The following is a 19,895-nucleotide window of genomic DNA, read 5'->3' on the forward strand; positions in this document are numbered from 1 at the left end:
CAGTTCTTTGGTGGGTTCAAAGTGGCTTATAGCAATCTAATTTCTTTATCTAAACAATGGATATGAATGCCTGGAGGAAACAAACTGGGCAGGCTTCATTCCTTAACATTTTTTCATCCCATTTCTCCCAAAGTACACTTTGCCAAATATACAGTTTGTTCAGGTTCTGTTCCTCCTACGTCCGCACATCAGTCATTTGAAGAGGCCAGTATGTATAATGTGTGATCCAGGTTCAGTTCACCTTACCTTGAGGTTAAAATAGCTTTTGTGTGTTGCCTTCAGATTCTTGAAAGGAGCGGGAGTTAAAAATACAATTAATAATAAGTAGGCAGTAAGCTGTGAATGCTTATTCTGTATTAAAATTATCACTGCTTGGCTCAGACTGATGCAACTATCTCAGTATATTTTATATTCACAGCTGTTGACATTCCTATCTTTCATGATTAATCTAATCTCCTTTTGAACTCACACTATACACTATTGCTATAATATAACAGGATTTTCTTAACTAACTGCTTGTAATAACTTCATAGTGAGTTGGTTCAGAAGGGACCTCATCTAGTCCAGCCCCCTGCACAATGCAGGACACTCACAACTACCTGCCTATCCACAATGACCTCAATTTTATGCCCAAGTGATTCCCCCCACACCAAAAATCAGAAGTAGCATTGGTGCTCCAAACTAGCGATCCCCAACCTGTGGGCCGCGTACCACATGTGGTCCTTTGACTAATTGGAGGTGGGCCCTGAAGGACGCCTTCTCCCCCCCCCCCCGGCCCTTTACTTCATCCCCCCCAGCCCTTTACAACACACTTCATTGTTGTGGCATGTCTGTATCTTATTTTGAAGGGATGTTTAAACATTACCATAGCGATCAGAGAGCGTTAGGGCAGTGGTTGAGAGTAGAGGAGTAAACTACCCCCCCCACTGGGCCTCAGTAAAAGGCATTGAGTGGTCCCCGGTGATAAACAGTTGGGGACCACTGCTCCAAACCATAGCTTGCTGCTTCAGAACATGCTGTGAGATCATGTGATCTGTTATCCTTTGTACATTCCCCCTTCAATGCTGCATTTCTCTCCCTCTTTCCCTTTTCAAACCATAGTTTGCTATGGAAAATGGAATTCAAAGCTCAGGGAAGGAATCTGTGATGGAGAAGAGGGGGTTCATGAACACATGAGGCATGGATATTATAGTTGAACTGAGTGAGGGTGACCGTTTTTTCTGATATTTAATTTAGGCAACAACTAAACATTTAATTTTTGAAATAAATCCCGTTGACATTCTGACTCATGTCATGATTCTTCCTTTCATCCATTCTCTTCCCACCCACTTGGAAGCTGAGATATGTCTAAAGTTTATTTGAACATGATCAGTCTGAATAGCCCAGAAAAGCCCAATGTAATCACAGCTCAGAAGTTAAGCAGGATTGGCTACAGTCAGTACTTGGTTGGGGGTCAACCAGGGAAGACTGGGATTGCCATGCTGAGGAAGGCATTGGCACATGGCCTCTGATCATCTCTTTCCTTGAAAGGCATGTGGTCCTGGGGTCACCATGAGTCAGTTGTGACTTGATAGCATACTATTATTATTATTTAACTAAACACATATGCCTGTGTCCTTTGGGTGTTATGTCAAAGTGGTACAACTGTGCTAGTATGAAACTGAAACATTACAAGAAGGCACATGGTAACAGTCCTTTTCTCGCTTGTAGGTGCCACACTAATGGGTTGATTAGAGACATAATGACATTCCCACCTCCCGATAACCATTGCAGCTCATGAGATATAAGACAATCACTTCTGGTAATAGCTCTAAAGCAACCTCTGCATGGTAAAATATTTTAAGAGCTTTAACTGCTTATTGGTTACAAATGCAAATGGAGTAGAGAAGAAGCATGCATCTGTCTCTTAGTCACAGTGATGACCATTCTAGTTGCTGAGCAGAGGGTAAATATAAGGGGAAAAGACCCCTCTTCAAGGTGCTGACTGGGTAGTAATTGCACTAGAGGCCATAGCAACCTGACTACAAGCCATCCGTTGACATACTAGGCTAATGACGCCCCTGTGACAGCCAGTCATTGGAGCGACCAGTTGACCACTGCAACTTGTGTTAGTCTGCTGTCACCAAAATTTGGAACATGGCAAGGGAGGAAGCAAAGGGAGGATGACAGCCTCCATTGCAAAGGAGGGCTGCAGTGTGAAATATAGGAGTCCTGAAATGAACACACTTCAGGGATCTTTGCAGGTATGGGTTCAGTTTCCTCCCTGGAGCCATGTTCAGAGGCAGTAGCAGTGTTGTGGCTAGACTGCTGATGAGTGCCATTTACTGGGATCATGTAACTCCAACCCTGTAGCTGTAGCACTGGCTTCTGATCTCCCAAGCACAATGCATGGTGTTGGTTTTTGACCTTTAAAGTCCTTCATGGGTCCTATCTGGGACTGGAGTTTCTAAAGGGCCATCGTTCTCTGCTTGGGAACTAAGATCACAGGATGAGTCCCTCTTGGTTGTTCCATTGATCATAAGGTGTGCCTGGTCTTGACCAGAGTCAGGGTCATTTAGGCCCTGGCTCCAGCCTGGTGGAATGGGTTACCTTCAGAGACATGGGCCCTCACGGAACTTTCACATTTCTGAAGGGCCTGCAAAATGGTGTTTTTCTATTGAGACTCAGGACTGTATCTGTAACATCTATATGGGCTCCCAGCCCAGACCATACCTGGGGTTCCCACCCAGACTCTGTCCCCATCTTGAGCCAAACCTCACAGTAGAACACTATGAAATGCTCAGAAATAAGTGAGTAGGTGATAGGAAACAACTTTGTTGTTTTTAATAGTTCTTAATGGTTTTGAATCTTACTGTTTTTATCTATTGTTGTATGCCAGCCCAAGATCACTTGGAGAGGGGTGGCCTAAAAGTCACATAAATAAATCAATTAAACAGAAGCTCACCTGGTGGGTACATGAGAGAGGGCCTTTCCTGTGGCAGTCCCATGATTATGAAACAGCCTCCCAAGAGAATTGCACTTGGCCCCCTCACTCTTGATCTTCAGGAGGCAGATGAAGACAGTTTTATTCATGATGGCATTTGATTTAGCTGTTCTGCCTACTGGCAGTTTTAAATTATTGATTTTAATTAGGTTTTTTTTGTATTTACTGAATTTTATTGTTATCTTATTCTTTAAATTTTAAGCTGATTTGAGTTCTGCAAGGTAGAAAAGCACTTTAAAATAAAGAGAAATGAAAAATTAGGATTTATCTTTCTTGTATATCTGTGTGGGGTATATTGCCCTCATGTCAACCAGCTGAATGACTAGTGGCTCCCCTTTGGTGTTTGTGACCTTAAATGCAATACATGAAAGGGTTCTTGACTGAGCAGTGTTGGAAATATGCTGAGTGGGGTGGGCTGGTGCATAACTTTAGCCAGATACCGGGAAGCAGTGACGAAATGGCTTAAGCAGTGTCATCTGAAGCTCAACCCTTCAAAGACGGAGGTCCTGTGGCAGGGTAGGAAGGGATCAAGCGAGGAAGCGCATGTACCCTACATGGATGGAGTGCTTCTAGCAGTAGCCCACTCTGTTAGAAACCTGGGTGTGATCCTTGATGCCTCCCTCTCCATGGGGGCACAGGTCATGAGAGTAGCTCGGCTGATCTTCTACAAACTACGCCAAGCCAAGCTACTAGTGCCCTACTACTTGGCACCAGAATATCTAGCCACAGTGATCCATGTGACGGTCACCCCTAGACTGGACTTCTGCAACTTGCTCTATGCAGGCCTACCCTTATCTTTTATCTGGAAACTGCAATTGGTTCAGAATGCCACAGCCAGGATTCTCACCAATACACCATGGAGATCTCACATTCCACTTCAACAACTCAGCTGGCTCCCAATTGAATTCCAGCTTAAGATTTGGTTCTTACCTTCAAGACCATGCGCTGTCTGGGCCCAGTGTACCTGAGCGACCATCTCTCTGCCTATACCCCCAAAAGAGCATTACACTCCGCCACAGCTTTTTCTGTCCTGGCCCCCACCTGGTGGAATGAGCTCCCTGAAGAGACCAGGGCCCTGCCTGAACTCCCACAAGGTCTGCAAAAGGGAGCTCCTCCACCAGGCATTTGCCTGAGATTGACCAAACCCAATAAAATCCACAGGTCCCCCTCAGACATCCCCTCCATGGCCTGAACCAGTCTGACCTCTCTGGGGGCCTTATCTAAGTTGCCATTCCTGTTATATTGTTACTGATCAAGATCATTGAAATTGTGTTGATTTAGGACCACTGTTGGATTATTGTTGATGTTATTTCTGACTATGTTGTATGTTTAGGTTGTTCCATGTATCATCCCATGATGTTATATGTAAATCACCCTGAATCATATTGGAGAGCAGTATAAAAATCTAATAATGAAAAATAAATAAATAAAATATCAGGACTTGGGAAAGCCCTGAAAAAAGTTGCTGGTACTTAGTACTAGCATGTGGGGCGGGGCTTTGTCTGTGGGGATGTATACAGTATGTTTCACTAGAACAAAATGACAGATCAGCTAAGTATAGTGGGAAGAAAAGGACTCATAATACAATGGATAGAACATGCTTTGTGCCGAACATCCCAGCGGTGCAGAAGATAGGATCTGTGTTTAGCGCCCACCTTGTGATGTGCTGCAAAGAGGCCTCTGCCACAAACATGCAGTTTAGCAACGACATATCCTGCCATCATCATTTCTTAATAATTACACTGTTACAACATGACTTTGTGTAAGGCAGTCATCTTCAGGAAGACAGCTACCATGGTATAGCAGAACAAGCAACATTTAAAAGAGAAATCCAATTTTAATGTTCAGAGCTTTCCCTACCAGTGTACTGGTAGCAAGTTAAATTATTTGAGAAGGGTGAATTTATAATTAAAAAAAAAAGGACCTCTGGCTGTGATAAGGAACTGAAATGTGCCCTGCAGTTCATGAATGTTGAAATGATATCTGGAAACCACTCTGACCTGCTCCACCAGTTCAGCCTTTGGTATGACACGTTGATGAGAGGCAAAAAACTTTGCCTCCAGGGACTGGCAACTGACAGCCTATTTGCACACTAACACTCCTGTTTCATGCCTAGTGCAAGGATGCACAACTTGTTCAGCATAGAGATCCTTAGAGGAAGTATTAGGTGGATGACTGCAGTTAATCTACAGCTTGCAAGTAATAATATTTTATGAAGATGTTGAATGTCAAGTAACAAGTTGGGCCAAAATCTTTTAATGAAGATATTGCACTTAAAGTAAAATGAAATTGATTCTGTGCTAGGTAAGATTACGAATAAGGAATAACGAGGGCAGATCACACAGAGAAAATGACTTTAAACCAATAACCTGCTCTTTTAGTGGCTTTGGAAGTGATGCTTGTAGCCTTTCGATATCTTTAGGGGGGTTATAGCTGATCCCAGAGGCAGGTGAAATGTTCTTTCTTATCTCCAGATTCCAAGTGCTACCCTAATAATGGGATTTGTTGTGCCGTATTTCAACTACTTCTGTATTGTCTGTTTAATTTCAAGCCTTCTTTCTGGAATAGGAAATACTAGACTGCAAGGTGGGCAGTACACAAACAGAATTCCTGATCTGTCTCATGATTCCAACACCAGGAACACTTCAAATTGATCTAGCAACTAGAGAGGAGAAGGGTAGAGTGAAAGGCCACAATTATTCCCCCTCTCCAATCTCTACTAACAGTCTCTACAAAGGACCATTTCTTTAAAAAAAAAACACTGTGTGAAGGAGCCAATACTCTGAACCTCTTAGGTTTGCAGAATACAATCGTGATTTGTGAGACAACAGAAGCTGACTTGGCAGTTCTCTCTTCTAGCAGGCATTCTTCAGCCATGATTTTAAACACATCAGCTTTTCTAGTTTAGGCAGAGTGGAGAGATGTACATAGCTTATCTGCACCATCATCTGTGCTGGAGTTTTGAAATGCAGCTGGAAGAAAGTGTTTTCTGCTTCCAAAATCTGTATTCTCCCTTAACTTATTAGACGATCTCAGAAGTGATGGTGAAATCCCCGGGCATCTTGATTCTGGGGGAATTCAGCATTCCTGCCACATTCCCTTTGAATGGTGTGCTATGACGATTTGTGACTACTTTGACAATGTGACATGTGGTGATTTCCCAGTACTTTAGTTTTCTGCACATAAGAAAATTAATGCCCGGTGCTCATTTTTCTGTACTGCCTAAGTTGTGTGGTATGGGAATAGATAAACAGTTTGCTTGTCATGGCCTTGCCATTTACATTCAGGTTTCAGAGGCTATAAGAGTGGGATAAACATCTAAGATGATCTCTTAATGGAGTCAAACAGATAGCAGAAGGGTTCTTGGCAGCTTTCTGGTGCTCTTGTCAATGCTCTGGCCATTATTCAGAATCTGGGATTGACCAGGATGGTAGACATTAATTGCTGCCTTTCTCATAGAACCCATATTATTTCTAGGTTTATTAAACACTGTGAGTCAGTGATATAGATCAGCAGATGAAGGGATATTCATTTTAAATTATACCCAAACCCTGTCAAAAGAAGGGGTTTTTTTTGCCTGTTCTGAGGTGATACTGTGGACTTGTTTCATGCCCATCATTGCATTTTCAGAGAGCAGTCCAGTGGAGCTTCCTAAGGAAGCCAAGATGGCTCCATAAACAGCTGTCAGATGATTTGAGGAATAAAAAAAGAGTCATTTAGGAAAAGGAAGGAAGGCCTTATTACCAAGGATGAGTATAAACCAATAACAAATTATTATAGGGAGAGTATTAGAAAAGCTAAAGCTCAATATGAGCTTAGGCTAGCAAGAAGTGCTAAACATAACAAAAAGAGTTCTTTAGTTATGTTTCAAGTAAGAAAAAGAGTAGGGACTCTATTGGACTACTGTGAGGACAAGAAAATGAAATTATAACAGATGATGAAGAGAGGGCTGAACTGCTTAACTCTTATTTCTCCTAAGTCTTCTCTTGTGAGGGAAATAGTGCTCATTGTGGACAAAATGTATCACAACGGGGGTGGGTGGGAATGGTGTCCTAAGATCACTGTGGGGGCAGTCCATTAACACCTAGTTTCTTTAAATGAAACAAAGTCTCCTGGGCCAGATGAATTGCATCCAAGGGTACTAAAAGAACTTGTAGGTGTCATCTCTGAACCTCTGTCCATTCTTTTTGACACTTCTTGGAGAACAGGTGAGGTGCCCGATGATTGGAGGCAGGCAAATGTTGTCCCCAGGAGGATCCAGGTACCGACCTGTCAGCTTGACATCTGTAGCTGACAAAACTTTGGAACAAATCATCAGTCAGTCCTTAAGCAGATGGAACAGAGAGCTGTGAATTTTAAGACTCAGCGCAGATTTCACAAGAACAAGTCATAGACCAGCCTTATCTCTTTTTTGGAGAAAGTGACTATCTTGCTGGATCATGGGAATGTTGTGGACATAGTTTATCAGGATTTCAATAAAGGTTTTGATAAGGTTCCACACTATATTCTTGGATTTTTTTTTATTTTTATAAATATATACAGAAAAAAAAATATTTTGGTTACTGTATACCCCCATCCCTTGACCTCTTGTAGTCCATTTTCTTTGCTTGCTCCAAGCTTTGTTTGGCAAGTAGAAACTGCACTGCTCCTGGAATTTTTCCCTTGGTCTTCTGTTGACTATAGAAGTAAGCTTTGCAATTTTTATGTAAGCAGGTTTATCCAACCATAAGTCAATAGTTGGGGTCTCCTGTGATTTCCAGTTCTTAGCCAGAACTAGTCTTGCTGCCGTTGTGCCATAAAAGAAGAAAATTCTAGCATGAGAAGAGAGTAGTTCTGGACACAAACGTAACAACAGATGTTCAGCTTTCATAGGAAACTTAATATTAAACATCTCTTCCCAAATAGCATGTACCCAAAATCTGTACACTTTCCCACATCTCCACCACATGTGAAAGAGCCCACCTTATCATGACATTTCCAGCACATATTATTATAGACATCTTAGCAATTACGTTAGGTGTTACATACTATCTGTAAAACATCTTATACCAATTTTCTCTTAATATCTGGCTGTTTGTTAACTTAGGCACTTTAAACCATATACATTCCCATGTTTCCAGTGTGACATTAAATCCAATATTCTGCATCCATTTAACCATACAAGTCTTAACCTGTTAATATTCAGTCTCATATCTAATAACAGCTTGCAGATGTGGTTTGGCTTGGACTAAAATGTTTTCAAATGTTTTCAAAGTCAGAGAGGAGCCCCCATGTTCACCCGTCTAGTAAACTCTAATTTAAATCTAGAGAGCAATTGATTAAATTCTAGCCACTAGGAGTCTTAGTAGACCATACATTGAACATGTGTCTGCAGTGTGACTTGGTGGCTAAAAAGGCAAATGGGATTTGGGGCTGTATCAAATGGAGTATCGTGTCCAAATCATATGATGTGAGCTTTATTATTACATGGAACCGCTTTACTCTGCTCTGGTTCAGCCTCAGTTGGAGTATTGTGTTCAGTTTTGGAGTCCAAGACGTATGAGGAAATGTTAGGGGAGAGGAGACGACCGAGAGGGGATATGATAACCATCTTCAAGTATTTAAAAGGCTGTCATATGGAGGATAGAGCAGAGTTGTTCTGTCTTTCCCCAGAGGGACGGACCAGAACCAATGGGATGAAATTAATCCAAAGGAAATTCTGTCTAAATATCCGGAAGAAGTTCCTGACGGTCAGAGCAGTTTCTCAGTGGAACAGGTGTCTTCAGGAGGTTGTGGTTTCTCCATCTTTTGAGATTTTTAAACAGAGCCTGGATAGCCATCTGACAGAGAGGCTGATTCTGTGAAGGTTCAAGGGGGTGGCAGGTTACAGAGGATGAGCGATAGGGTTGTGAGTGTCCTGCATAGTGCAAGGGGGTTGGACTAGATGACTCATGAGGTCCCTTCCAACTCTATGATTCTATGAAGTAGGGTAACCTGCACTGGCCATGCCACCTCAGCTATCTGTGTAGATTCAGAGTATTACTACTTGGATCTCGGTTATTACAGTTTATCCCTCCAAATATAGTGTTCATTTTTTTTACTACATCTTATGCAAAATAGCAAGATAAACTCTTAACTTATAAGGGGTAATGTGGGATAGACATATTTTAAATAAATAAGATGAACATATAACTTTGATTGCCATGCAACTGTTGTTGGATTGTTTGCATTCCTTGTTTTTGTGTTGCCGCAATATACCTATTCTGATTTAAATGAAGAAACAGTTTCCTTCCTTGTAAAATTTAGTCTCTGCTTTCCCTTTACTGCTTGCAGCATAGCCAACTTCTGCCAAGGGCACTACTTCTCCCTGGCTGTAGAAATTGCTTTGAAGAATGCCCGTGGAATGTTTCTGACTTCCAGTGCTACATATTTTCCATGAAGTATTCACTGGGGGGCTACTGTGCATGTCTGACAGAAGCTGACAAAATGCTGTTTGGTGGGGTCTTTCTCACTGAATCTAATCAAGCCCAAATCGCATCAGGTTTGTCTGATTCGGCTCATTTAAACTGATAGGATGGGCAATTTGGCTCGGATAAGCCTGAAAAGTACTTGAATCAGCATTGATTTGAGTATTTTTGGATTTATCCAAGCCCAATTGTCTTCCCTAGTTGTAACACTGATGTATATTTTTGGATGATTCTTTTACGGATCTTGTCTTTATTCACCAAGGAGCCAGCTTGCTGTAGTGGTTAAGAGTGGCAGTTTCTAATCTGGAGAGCCGGATTTGATTCCCACTCCACATGCAACCAGCTGGGTGACCTTGGACCTGTTAGAGCTGTTGTCAACCCCATCTACCTCACAGGGTTTCTTTTGCGGGGAGAGGAAGGGAAGAAAATTAAGCCGCTTTGAGACTCCTTCAGGTAGTGAAAAGTGGGGTATAAAAACTAGCCAGCCCTGGTTCACTGTATGAACATGTTTAATACACATATTTTCATGCCTTAATTTATTTTTTTTTAGGTATCTGCGGCTCTATGGGAGAAAGTTTAGCAAGGAAGATCATGTTCTTTTTATCAAGCTTTTGTACGAACTAGTTACAATTCCAAAGCTGGAGATCAGCATGATGCAAGGATTTGCACGCCTCTTGACAAATCTGCTAAAGTAAGATACTGTTTGCATGGTTCTTATTTAATTTGTGTGTTACTTAGTGGTTTACAGTTTTGGTTTACCTTGATTTCCAAACTTGTGGTGGCTACTTCCCCTGCTCTTTCTCTTCTCTCTGGTGTCATTTTCCAAAATCCTGTTAACTATCCTGTGTTGTTTGCCAACCTTTCACAAACATTGGGTTAGAAGCTTTGCCCTGAGGGTGGGTTGCCCATCAGGAGTATCTATTTACCATCCTAGGAAAGGCATTTTGACTTGGATTTTCATGTATGAGCTGTACTTTGATTTAAGATGGATTCTTCCTAGTGTAGTATGTGCTATTTGGGCTTTGACTGTAGTGTGTGGGTGATGGTGGTGGGTTCCCATTTTATTTTCCCTGTGTCCTATGGTAGTATTGGCATGAGTGTCTTTAGGGGCTAAAGAGTAACAGTATGCTGTGCTTTAGAGGCTTTGAAGCAGTAGGAAGGCTCCACTGTATAGCAGAGTTTCAGGGATAAACCTCTTCTGCCTTATTTTTGAGCCTGGATAAAGGTGGGAGCTTGTACATGAATTTGTGTTGGGCTTTGGGGATATTCAGGAAGTCTATTGCATTATCGAGGCAAGCCTTAGCCATTGTTTTCTTTATGCTTGCCAGTTTAAGCAATACGCTCATCACTGATGAACAATGTGCTTGCCAGTTCTAAAAAAAATGACTTGAGGACATTAAGAAGGCAGCTTGCTAAGCGAGGGTCTATGCAAAGGGCCAGTACACATCTGACACTGGCAGACTTTCAGTGACTGTTAAGAGATTGATAGTAGGCTCTGCAATTGCAGTTCTAATATCTGACAGCTCCCTGGAAATTATGACATGGTTAAACTCTTATATCAGAATCAGTACTGCTTGGTCTTACCTGTGTACCTACTTGACCTACTTGCTAATTTGCTTCATATGTGGTTTCAAATCCTGGTTTAGAGAGCTGGGGAATTATGTTTAATGCTTGTGACAGTTGGTGTTGGTGTTATAGAACTACATCTGCATCAATCCATCATTTTAAACATTGCTTCAACTCTTCAAAGAAAAAAATTGAATGCTTTACATTTCCTAAGAGAAAAAAGCATGAGAAGTTTTCTTGCCATATTTTAGGCTGTCTGGCCATGTGAAAAAAGTGATAACTACATAGGAGATGCAGTCAGATTTTATTTCTTCTGTGTGAAAAAAATGCATTTTTTTCTTTTGTAGGTTGAAATGAGATATGTTTTTAAGAAGTTTCCCCCCTTTTCTCTCTGGGCAGAGAGCAGGCAGGGAGGAGGAAGTCAGTCAGTGACTTTCTAAGCCGCTATCTTTTAATAAATACTAATGAGCAGAGGTGGGAAGACTCACCCCCTCCCCCTCTTTCAAGTAGGGAACTGAGAGTTGGAGAGACTTCTGGAAGGAACTCCAAGAAGAATCTCCAGGAAAAGTTTCTCTGACCCAGCCTGACCTGATCAGTGGGTGGGAAAAAGAGATAATAAAACTCAGGGGAGCAAGGAGGAAGCACACTTGGGTGCTGAGTCCATCAGAGCAGACAGAATTCTTAACTGAGGTCTGGAGGCAGCAGTCATTAACTATCTGCTGACCTGAACAGCTGTAGGAAGCTGTAGCGTAATAGAAACTCTGTAGAGATCTGTAACATCCTAAGCTAAGGAGCCTGTTCTATATTTTAACATCTGGCAGGAAATGTATATAGAGAGTGAGAGAGTAATTGTGTTTTAAACATTTCTTTTGAATCCCTTGCTCAATCTGGTGCTGTGCTAAAAGTATACTTATGAACATTTTCTCTTTAATAAATACTTCATAATTTTTGATGCTGGTAGTGGTTCTCTATCACTTAGAACACTGTTGTTTTGGACACACTATTTTTTCTAACTCTTCTTTTTAATTTAGGAAGAAAGAACTTCTTTCAAGGGATGATTTAGAGTTACCGTGGAGACCTCTTTATGAAATGCTGGAGAGGATATTGTACTCAAAGACTGAACATCTTGGGTTGAACTGGTTTCCAAAGTAAGTTTGTAAGCTCTTTCAGGTATCCCTTTTGATCTTTGGGATGCTGGCAGAAAAGATGCAGTGTAGTTCAAAATTAAGTTAAAACTGCTGATAGAAACAATCTATTGTTAACTTTCAGATAGTAAATCTGTAAACCTTGGAAATCTTAAATTAGTTGGCCCAACAAATGTTACTTTGGCTGCTCAAACCTTCAAATTGCTGGTATTTGTCAGCTCTAATTAGAATGTGCTGCTTGTCAAATAACATGTTTCTCAGTTACATTAACTAAGTATAACAAGGTTAAAATTATTTCACTTGTCCTTTTATGGTGAATGTTCTCCATTTTTATTACTCATCTGATTCATTTTCAAATATGTGACATAATTACAGTTCATTAGATAATTAATGTATCTGGTCTAAGCTCTTTAAAATACTACTTGGTGCTTGTGAGCTGTGAATACTGGCCCTTTGCAAAAAGCTAACTGCTCAGTCGCAAACATTTTTGGTTGCAGATGCTATTTTAGAGAGGAACCTCAGCTGAATGGCAGAGCATGTGCTTTGCATGTCTAATGTTCCAGGTCCAATCCATAGCATCTCCAATGAAAGGGAAAGACCTCTGACTCAGGTGTTGCCAGTCAGAATAGACAGCTAGATGGGCATACTTTAACTTGTTTCGGAGTAAACTCTATGGCATTGTATCCCCTGAGGTACCTCCTTTGCCCTCTTCAGGCTCTACCCCCAATATCCAGTATTTCCCAGCCTAGAGTTAGCATCTTTAGTGAGCCTTGCTATGTAAGTTGTCTCAAAATGGGAACACCAGTAGATGTGTATCATGAACTTTTCACAGTCAAAGTAGTGAGCTGTACTTCTGAGGTGTGTCCCCCCTCCTCAATCTATTCATTTAGGCCATAATTCAGTGAGCTAGTATATCCCCTAATCATGTGTGTGCCATGAGGGGGGGGGGCTCCTAGCATTTAAACAAAAGACTCCCATGTAAGATTGCAGCATCTGGCTAGATTAGGAAATGGGGTCGTTTGGCTTTTTCTTCATATGGTATTTTGGAAGCATTATTTAAACTATTTCATCTCTGTTGGATTGAAAAGGTAGATTCCAAACTGGAAAAATGGCATCATTTAACCTGTGTATTCTCTGATTCTGTTTACAATTCTATCATTTTTATTTTTGTTTTTAAATCTTTCTTGTTCATGTTCAGTTCATGTCGACCAGGCTTGTCTTCATCTAAAACATTTGTGCTTAATGTTTTACATAGGTGGTAAGGACTTCTTTTTGTTTAGCTCTGGCCGATGGTGTTATCTTTTTGCATGTTCTGTTCAGCTATAACACTTTTCACACACATGTAACTTTTCTGCATACAAGACTGAAAAAAGCCCAATGTTAACATTACACCACTGTTTATGGGAATGTTGCACTGTATTTAAACTCCTCTAAACGTGAAACAACATAATGTGTGTGGAGTGACTGAAAAACATAGCTATCTGCTGATTTCTTTTAACCACATGTTATCAAAAGTAGTTAAACAGAATATACTGCTTTAATTTTGGGGCATAATTTGCACAAAGTTGTAAAATGCATGGATTTAACTTCCTATGGATTTTGGTACCCTGGCTAAAGAAGCTGGGTAACCTTTGTTTGAGGAGATTCAGAATATAAATAATTTTCCATGGTTTAAAAGTTCTGTGGTTTGTAAAATCTCTGCCTAAAGCATCCAATAAATAAACAGTAAACTTGTTTCCAAGGATTTCCCAATTTAAAGATTTTAGAAACTTGATTATTGTCAAATAAGCAAAATGTTTGTCACTGCTTCTTACAAGAAAATGAAATCTCATCAAGCATGACATATTTAGAATTTGTTCTTCCAAAACCTGAGATATTTTCAGTAAGAATCTTTTACCACTCTAGGCAACATTTTAAAATAAGCACTGTTTTTAAAAATTGTAAGAGCAGCACAACTGGATCAAGCCAAGTCAGTGTAGTCCTACCTCCTGCTCACAACAGTGGCTACTTGATGGTCACTGAAACCTTTGGTGGTCCCTCAGTGATTCTCTTAGGTCTGGCTTCTGAACCTGGAGATTCCATTTAGATATCATGGATCACAATGGTGACTATTTATTCTTCATTTATGAACAGATTCTACAGAGTTGTTTTTTTGTTGTATGAAGTCTTGTTTTCTTCTCTCTGTCAGTAAGTTCAGAGCAGTTTTCTTGGGTGAACTAAAAGCTAGTGTGATATTGTTCTCTGCTTTTTCTTCAATATATAGAATTTTATGAACTTCTGTCTCTGGTTTGCCTGCCTTTAGAGCACAACTAGATAAGATGGCATGAAATTTATTGCCAGATCTCCAGGAGTCCTTACTAGTCAAAGGGGGAAAGGCATAGATTAAATATGAACATGGAATAGTGGGTTTGTTTCAATCCTTTCATATGGCACTGCTCTGTATCCCGTACAGGAAAACATAGGGTCACCTCTGTATCTTTCTCTGCAGGGCACGTAACAATTCCTGGCCCCAGCATGGGATTTAAATTAGAAAAATAGCACAGGGAAAACACTTACCCTGTTGACTTTTCAGAAAAACATAAAAGTAGCTATTTCCTTAATCAGTTTTAAAGTATAAAGCCCCAAGTGCTTTACATTCTCTTTCAGGAGAAGTTCTCCTAACTACTTTATAATTTTGGTTGCCCTATTGATCTATTTTAGCACTACAATACCATTTTTGGAATGGAGTGAGTATACACATCTGCATAATGGATTTATATAGGCATTAGAGTATTTCAAGCATCTTCTACAATGAAAATTTACGCAAAGATTTGTTAACCATCTCTGTATTTTTCTATCCTAGGTTAGTCATCCTTTCATAGTTTTGTCTAATGATCCAGCTGTGCTCCCTGAACCTTGATTGTTTGTGTTAATGTTTTTAGATAGTGCTTATCAAATCTGTTTTGGGATTGCCTTATTGTTCATTTCTGTATCTTTTTTCTGTAATTTGCCCTCCTTTTTCTTACGTTGCAACATCATAAAACTGTCATTGATCCACCTGCCAGGTTTTTGTGCCAAGGAAAGAGAAGGGAGCGTGACTAGTGTGCTATCAATAGAAGATGAGATTGAAAATTGGACGGATATGAGCTATTAGTGCTTAGAGCACTGCTCTGTGGAGAATGCTTTCTTCATTGTTAGATTCCCTCCGCCTACCCACCTCCCAGTTAATATAATATGCAGTCAATATAATATGTTTATAATAAGGCTGGATCTAATGGTTTTCTTTCATCAATCTTTTGTTGGGAGAAGGAATCTTTCTTTCAGTGGGAGATTCTTCGCTTAGAAGGGAACCATTTGATCCAACTTGTTCTCTATTGCTCTTGTATAGCTCTTGTTCTGTATTACACTGTGATTATGTGCAATAATCCTGTAAAGCAAATCAGCAGTGCCCCTGTGTTACAGGTGAAAGGCTAAGAGATTTTGGCTTGATTAAGGTTACTAGTGAATCATGGTATAATTGAGAATGCTAGTTCACATTTTTTTTAGCTCCTAGGCTTCAAATCCATGTCCCACTGGTTACTGAGTTGATTTAATATTCCGTCCTGAAAAGTGGAGTTTCCAGTAGGGTTACCAACTCTGGGTTGGGAAATTCCTGGAGATTTGGGAATGGAATTTGGGAACAGGAGGGAGTTTAGTGGAATGTGATGCCATGGAATCCCTCTGAAGCTGCCATTTCCTCCAGAGCAATGCTCTCTGTAGACAGATCAGTTGTAATTCTGGGAGAAGTCCAGATACACTGCTGCCCTTCCTCCCTTGAAGGTTGACACTCAGCGCTGTAGATGGATTGCTATTCTAATATAGCGTCACTTCATTCTTTGCTCATGAGCAGTGTGGATTCATATAATTAGAGAGTAACTAAAAGTATTCCATTCATGCAATGAATGTCTGGTAGCACGAAAGCTTAGCAGAGCTGTGTGGTTGTTATTTTTTAAACCATACTGAACATTTTTTGAAATTAGGACAGTCAACTTTTGCCTTGAAACTGACTTGCTGTTCAGTAGGATTTTATTGTCAAAAATTGGATGCATGGTCTCAGCACACTACATTTTTATCTTGTCATATTACTGGGACTTTAGATACTACTGTTTGGTTTGTCTGACAAAAATTGTGTCATTTGAGCATGAGCTTCAGAACGTAGCTACAAATCTTAATTACCAGCTTTTAATTCTTTATGGAGTAAATGGGTTGTTTGTAATGGAATCATGTTGACAATGAAGCATTATTTTGTTCACACAAATGTGGTTTATATGCTTTTTATCTATCCGGAAGATCAGTACACCGTCTCCTGAGAATTTGTTCACGATGGCTTACAAATTAAAATAAGACACAAAAGAGCATGAAATAGTTAAAAATGAACAACCCAACCAGAGCATAAAACATTTAGCAGCTTCAAATAGTCTCATAAAACTTTTCTTAGTATAGAATCAAACAGTAAGGACAGTTTTTAAAAGAACAAACCCTTGAGTATAAAGAGATGTTTTAGCAACTGAAAGAGAATATGGTAGTCACCAGGCAAGCCTCAAGGGGTAGGGCAATCTCTGCCACGCACAGAAAGCCGTGTGTCTGATTGCCACCTGCCTCACCACTGGAGGCAAGACAGGGAGCAGGTCTTGAGCAGAGAATCTTGGCTTGTAGGCTAGACTTTGTCATCTAATGAGTATCCCTTGCTTACAAAATACATGCCAGTATTCATTCATTCATTCATTCATTCATTCATTCATTCATTCATTCATTCATTCATTCATTCATTCATTCATTCATTCATTTCTATATTTGTTGACAGCTACTCCTGGAACTAGCTAGCTTGTGGCAATTTATGTAAAAATCTAAAGAAACCCACATAAAAACAATATATGCAATGGTCCAGACGATGGCACAAACTCTATCTGCAGGACATCCCCACTCCTACCCCAACCTCCATTCACATAGCCAACAACCTTCCAGGGATCGATTCCAGTGATAACTGACCAAACAGGCCCTAGTAGGCCTATATAGGGAGGGAGCTGCTCTTCCTAGCCTAGTCTCAACCCAATGCCTGGTGGAAGAGCTCCATTTTACGGGACTTGCGGAACATTGACAGCTCCAACAGGGCCCTGAGCTCATTCCAGCAGGTTGGGACCAGGAACGAAAAGGCCAGGTGTATTTCCTGGGGACTGGGAACAACAAGCAAATTCCTACCTGGAGATTGAAGAGCCTTGTGAAGGGCTTAAGGAGATAAGCAGTCCATCAGATGTGGGGCCCTAAAAGACACAAAACAATATGATATATGTATGTATGTGTATGTATTTCCACATGCTCTGATAGCCTTGTTGGCTTTTCTGCATTAGGCTAACATAGGTCCCCCATACAATGTTCATAAGGCCCAAGTTCTCCCCATAAGTATATTTAATTATGAAATTATGAGGAGGTGGGATCTCTGTTCTTCAGTCCCATGCTGTAGTTTTTTTTTTAATGGTGCTAGTTCCTGCATTCTCCGAAGCCTGTGTATTCTAAGTGAAAACTAAAATAACATGGGATTAACCTGATATATTTTTATTTTCTGGTTAAAGTCAGTGTGAGGTTTTAAAATTTTAAATTGGCGTTCTTCTGAAGGATATCTAAGTTTGAAGACTTGTGTTATTATAAACAGCTGGGTTGTAGTCCAACACATCTTACTGCATCCACTATGTGTTTTGCTTGCCTTGGCATAACATTCTTATCTGACAGCCATGTTTATCCCCCCCCTCCACTAGTGTGTACATTCAAAGAAGAAGGAGGAGTTTCTGATGCTTCCTTTCTTTGTAGGTTAGAAAATAATAGTGGCAAAAGCTTTTAAGTGCTCACTTTATTGTCCCCTCTGGCTTTGGGATTTTATGACTTGATTTTGAATTGCTCTGCTTTATATAGTAGTAGCCAAATTGTAGCATGGACATTGAATTCCATACACTTTTTCTCTTCTGACTGTGGATATGAATTGTTTATTATTATTAATAGTAATAATAATAGTAATGCTTAGTAATCATCTTGTATATTGCAAGTGTTCAAAGAACTGAGTTCTGCCGTGTGGAAGGCTGAGTTCTGCCGTGTGGAAGGTGATGGCAGTGTGTTGTGGTGGTAACAGCCACTTGGGCATTAGTTGTGAAGAAATCCCAGCTGGGTGGGCAGGATGATATGATTTATTTCTTGCAGCCCAGGCACCCAGCCATAAGAGTTGGTGGCTGTGGTATGGAAAGTGGCCACTCCAACCCCTCTGTACACACAGTACTGTTTTAAAAACAAATGTCAGGACTGCCCCCACCCCACCCCCGCTTCAGATATGACATTTTAATTGTGCTTCAGTAACTCTGGTGATAAGTCAGTATAGTTTGGTGTTGCCCTGGGGAACAGAGTTTGCCATTGGGTCACCTGGATGAATTTGTGTCTGGAATAACATTCAAACTGGAAACATCACAACTCGTACTCAGCAGGTAATTCTGCGCCAGCCCTAAAATGCCGCTTGAAAGTGCAAGGTGAAAAAGTAGCTGCGCAGAGGTCAAGTTGTAAGTGAGCACAGAACATCTAACTTTGTGACCTCTTACATGGCAGAAAAGGTAGAACTGGCATCTTCAATGCTTGTAGGATCATGAATGAATTTATAAATTCCTTATGTCTTCCCTTAAATTCAGAAAATTAAAATTTTTGGAATAAAACTTATCTACATTCTGTTGATGTGTATGTTCTTGGTAACAAGCCAGAGACATGAGTGAATTAAGGATGCTTGGAAAGGTGGCATCTTCCCCCCCCCCCCAAAAAAAAAATCTGGTTAGGGTGATAATGAGTTTGGTTGCATGGTATAAAACAGAACAAAAGAACAGGGAGTTGGGCCCAGTGGATGCTTGAGAAGGGGTAAAGGGCAACATCTGGAATTAAACGGTATTACTCCTTATATTGAGGATTGTACAACAACGGAAGATTAACTGTTGCATGTACACGGATGCTGTCTAATTGCATCAGTATCACTTAGTTTTTGCACAGATATGCTATTGTTTTAATAGGCAGCACTGAAATTAAGGTGATGTAATTTTATCTCTAACTTCTCTTCCCCTTCTTTTCCTCCTCTTTTAGCTCTGTAGAAAGTGTTTTAAAGACCCTTGTGAAAAACTGTCGGCCGTAAGTACTTCTTACTATTTCCGAAGTGCTGGCTTCTGTGACTCCCTTCTATAAATGAGGGAGCCATTCTGTCGTGGAGGGAAGCTTGTTTTTTTTCTCCCTCAAGTTCTTGTTCTACAGATTGACAGGGCAGCCTTACACTAGTGTATAGGGCTTTCCATTTGTCCAGTTATGGAAGGGAAAAAGTCTTGTGTGCTGTGTTCTTTGTAACTGTGTGCTTAAGCAGCTTTTGATGGTGTATAAAAACTCTTGAAGCAGGGGGAGGAAAATGGAGGAGTTCGTATGTGCAGAGGAAATAGTATAACATGTAATAGCTTATTAATGAAGGCTGTACATGTGAGTGGTTTGTGGTTAGCAAATAGGTTGGCTATGGTGAGCATACTTTTAAGTCTGCTCTTCCTTGACAGCTGCCCCCATCTCTTCCATTGGTGGTGGCTGGACTTGGGTACCACCCAGTCCTTTCAGGCTCCATCATTCAATAATTCTGTAGAGTCCAGAGCCTAAGATGCCTACTGCTTTGTCTCAATGGACTTTGAAATAAAGCTACAAAAACAAGCCAGAATGTGGGTATGAGTGCAGAACTTGCAC

At 40.6% G+C, this 19,895-nt stretch overlaps 1 protein-coding gene across 3 annotated transcripts in view; it reads left to right on the forward strand.

Annotated features, from left to right (window-relative positions):
* The window catches only part of PSME4 (proteasome activator subunit 4), a 96,872-nt gene that overhangs the window by 5,392 nt on the left and 71,585 nt on the right, over window positions 1-19,895 (forward strand). Inside the window, exons 2-5 of one of the 3 annotated variants that reach the window (XM_077334243.1) lie at window positions 9,980-10,120; window positions 12,027-12,143; window positions 13,339-13,398; window positions 19,263-19,307. In XM_077334243.1, coding sequence (XP_077190358.1) covers window positions 9,980-10,120; window positions 12,027-12,143; window positions 13,339-13,398; window positions 19,263-19,307 — 363 coding nt within the window. The remainder of the gene's footprint in view (window positions 1-9,979; window positions 10,121-12,026; window positions 12,144-13,338; window positions 13,399-19,262; window positions 19,308-19,895) is intronic. The other 2 variants (XM_077334252.1, XM_077334261.1) reach the window with 2 other exon arrangements.

This window comes from Paroedura picta, chromosome 1, assembly GCF_049243985.1.
Source record: "Paroedura picta isolate Pp20150507F chromosome 1, Ppicta_v3.0, whole genome shotgun sequence".
Classification (NCBI taxonomy): Eukaryota; Metazoa; Chordata; class Lepidosauria; order Squamata; family Gekkonidae; genus Paroedura; species Paroedura picta.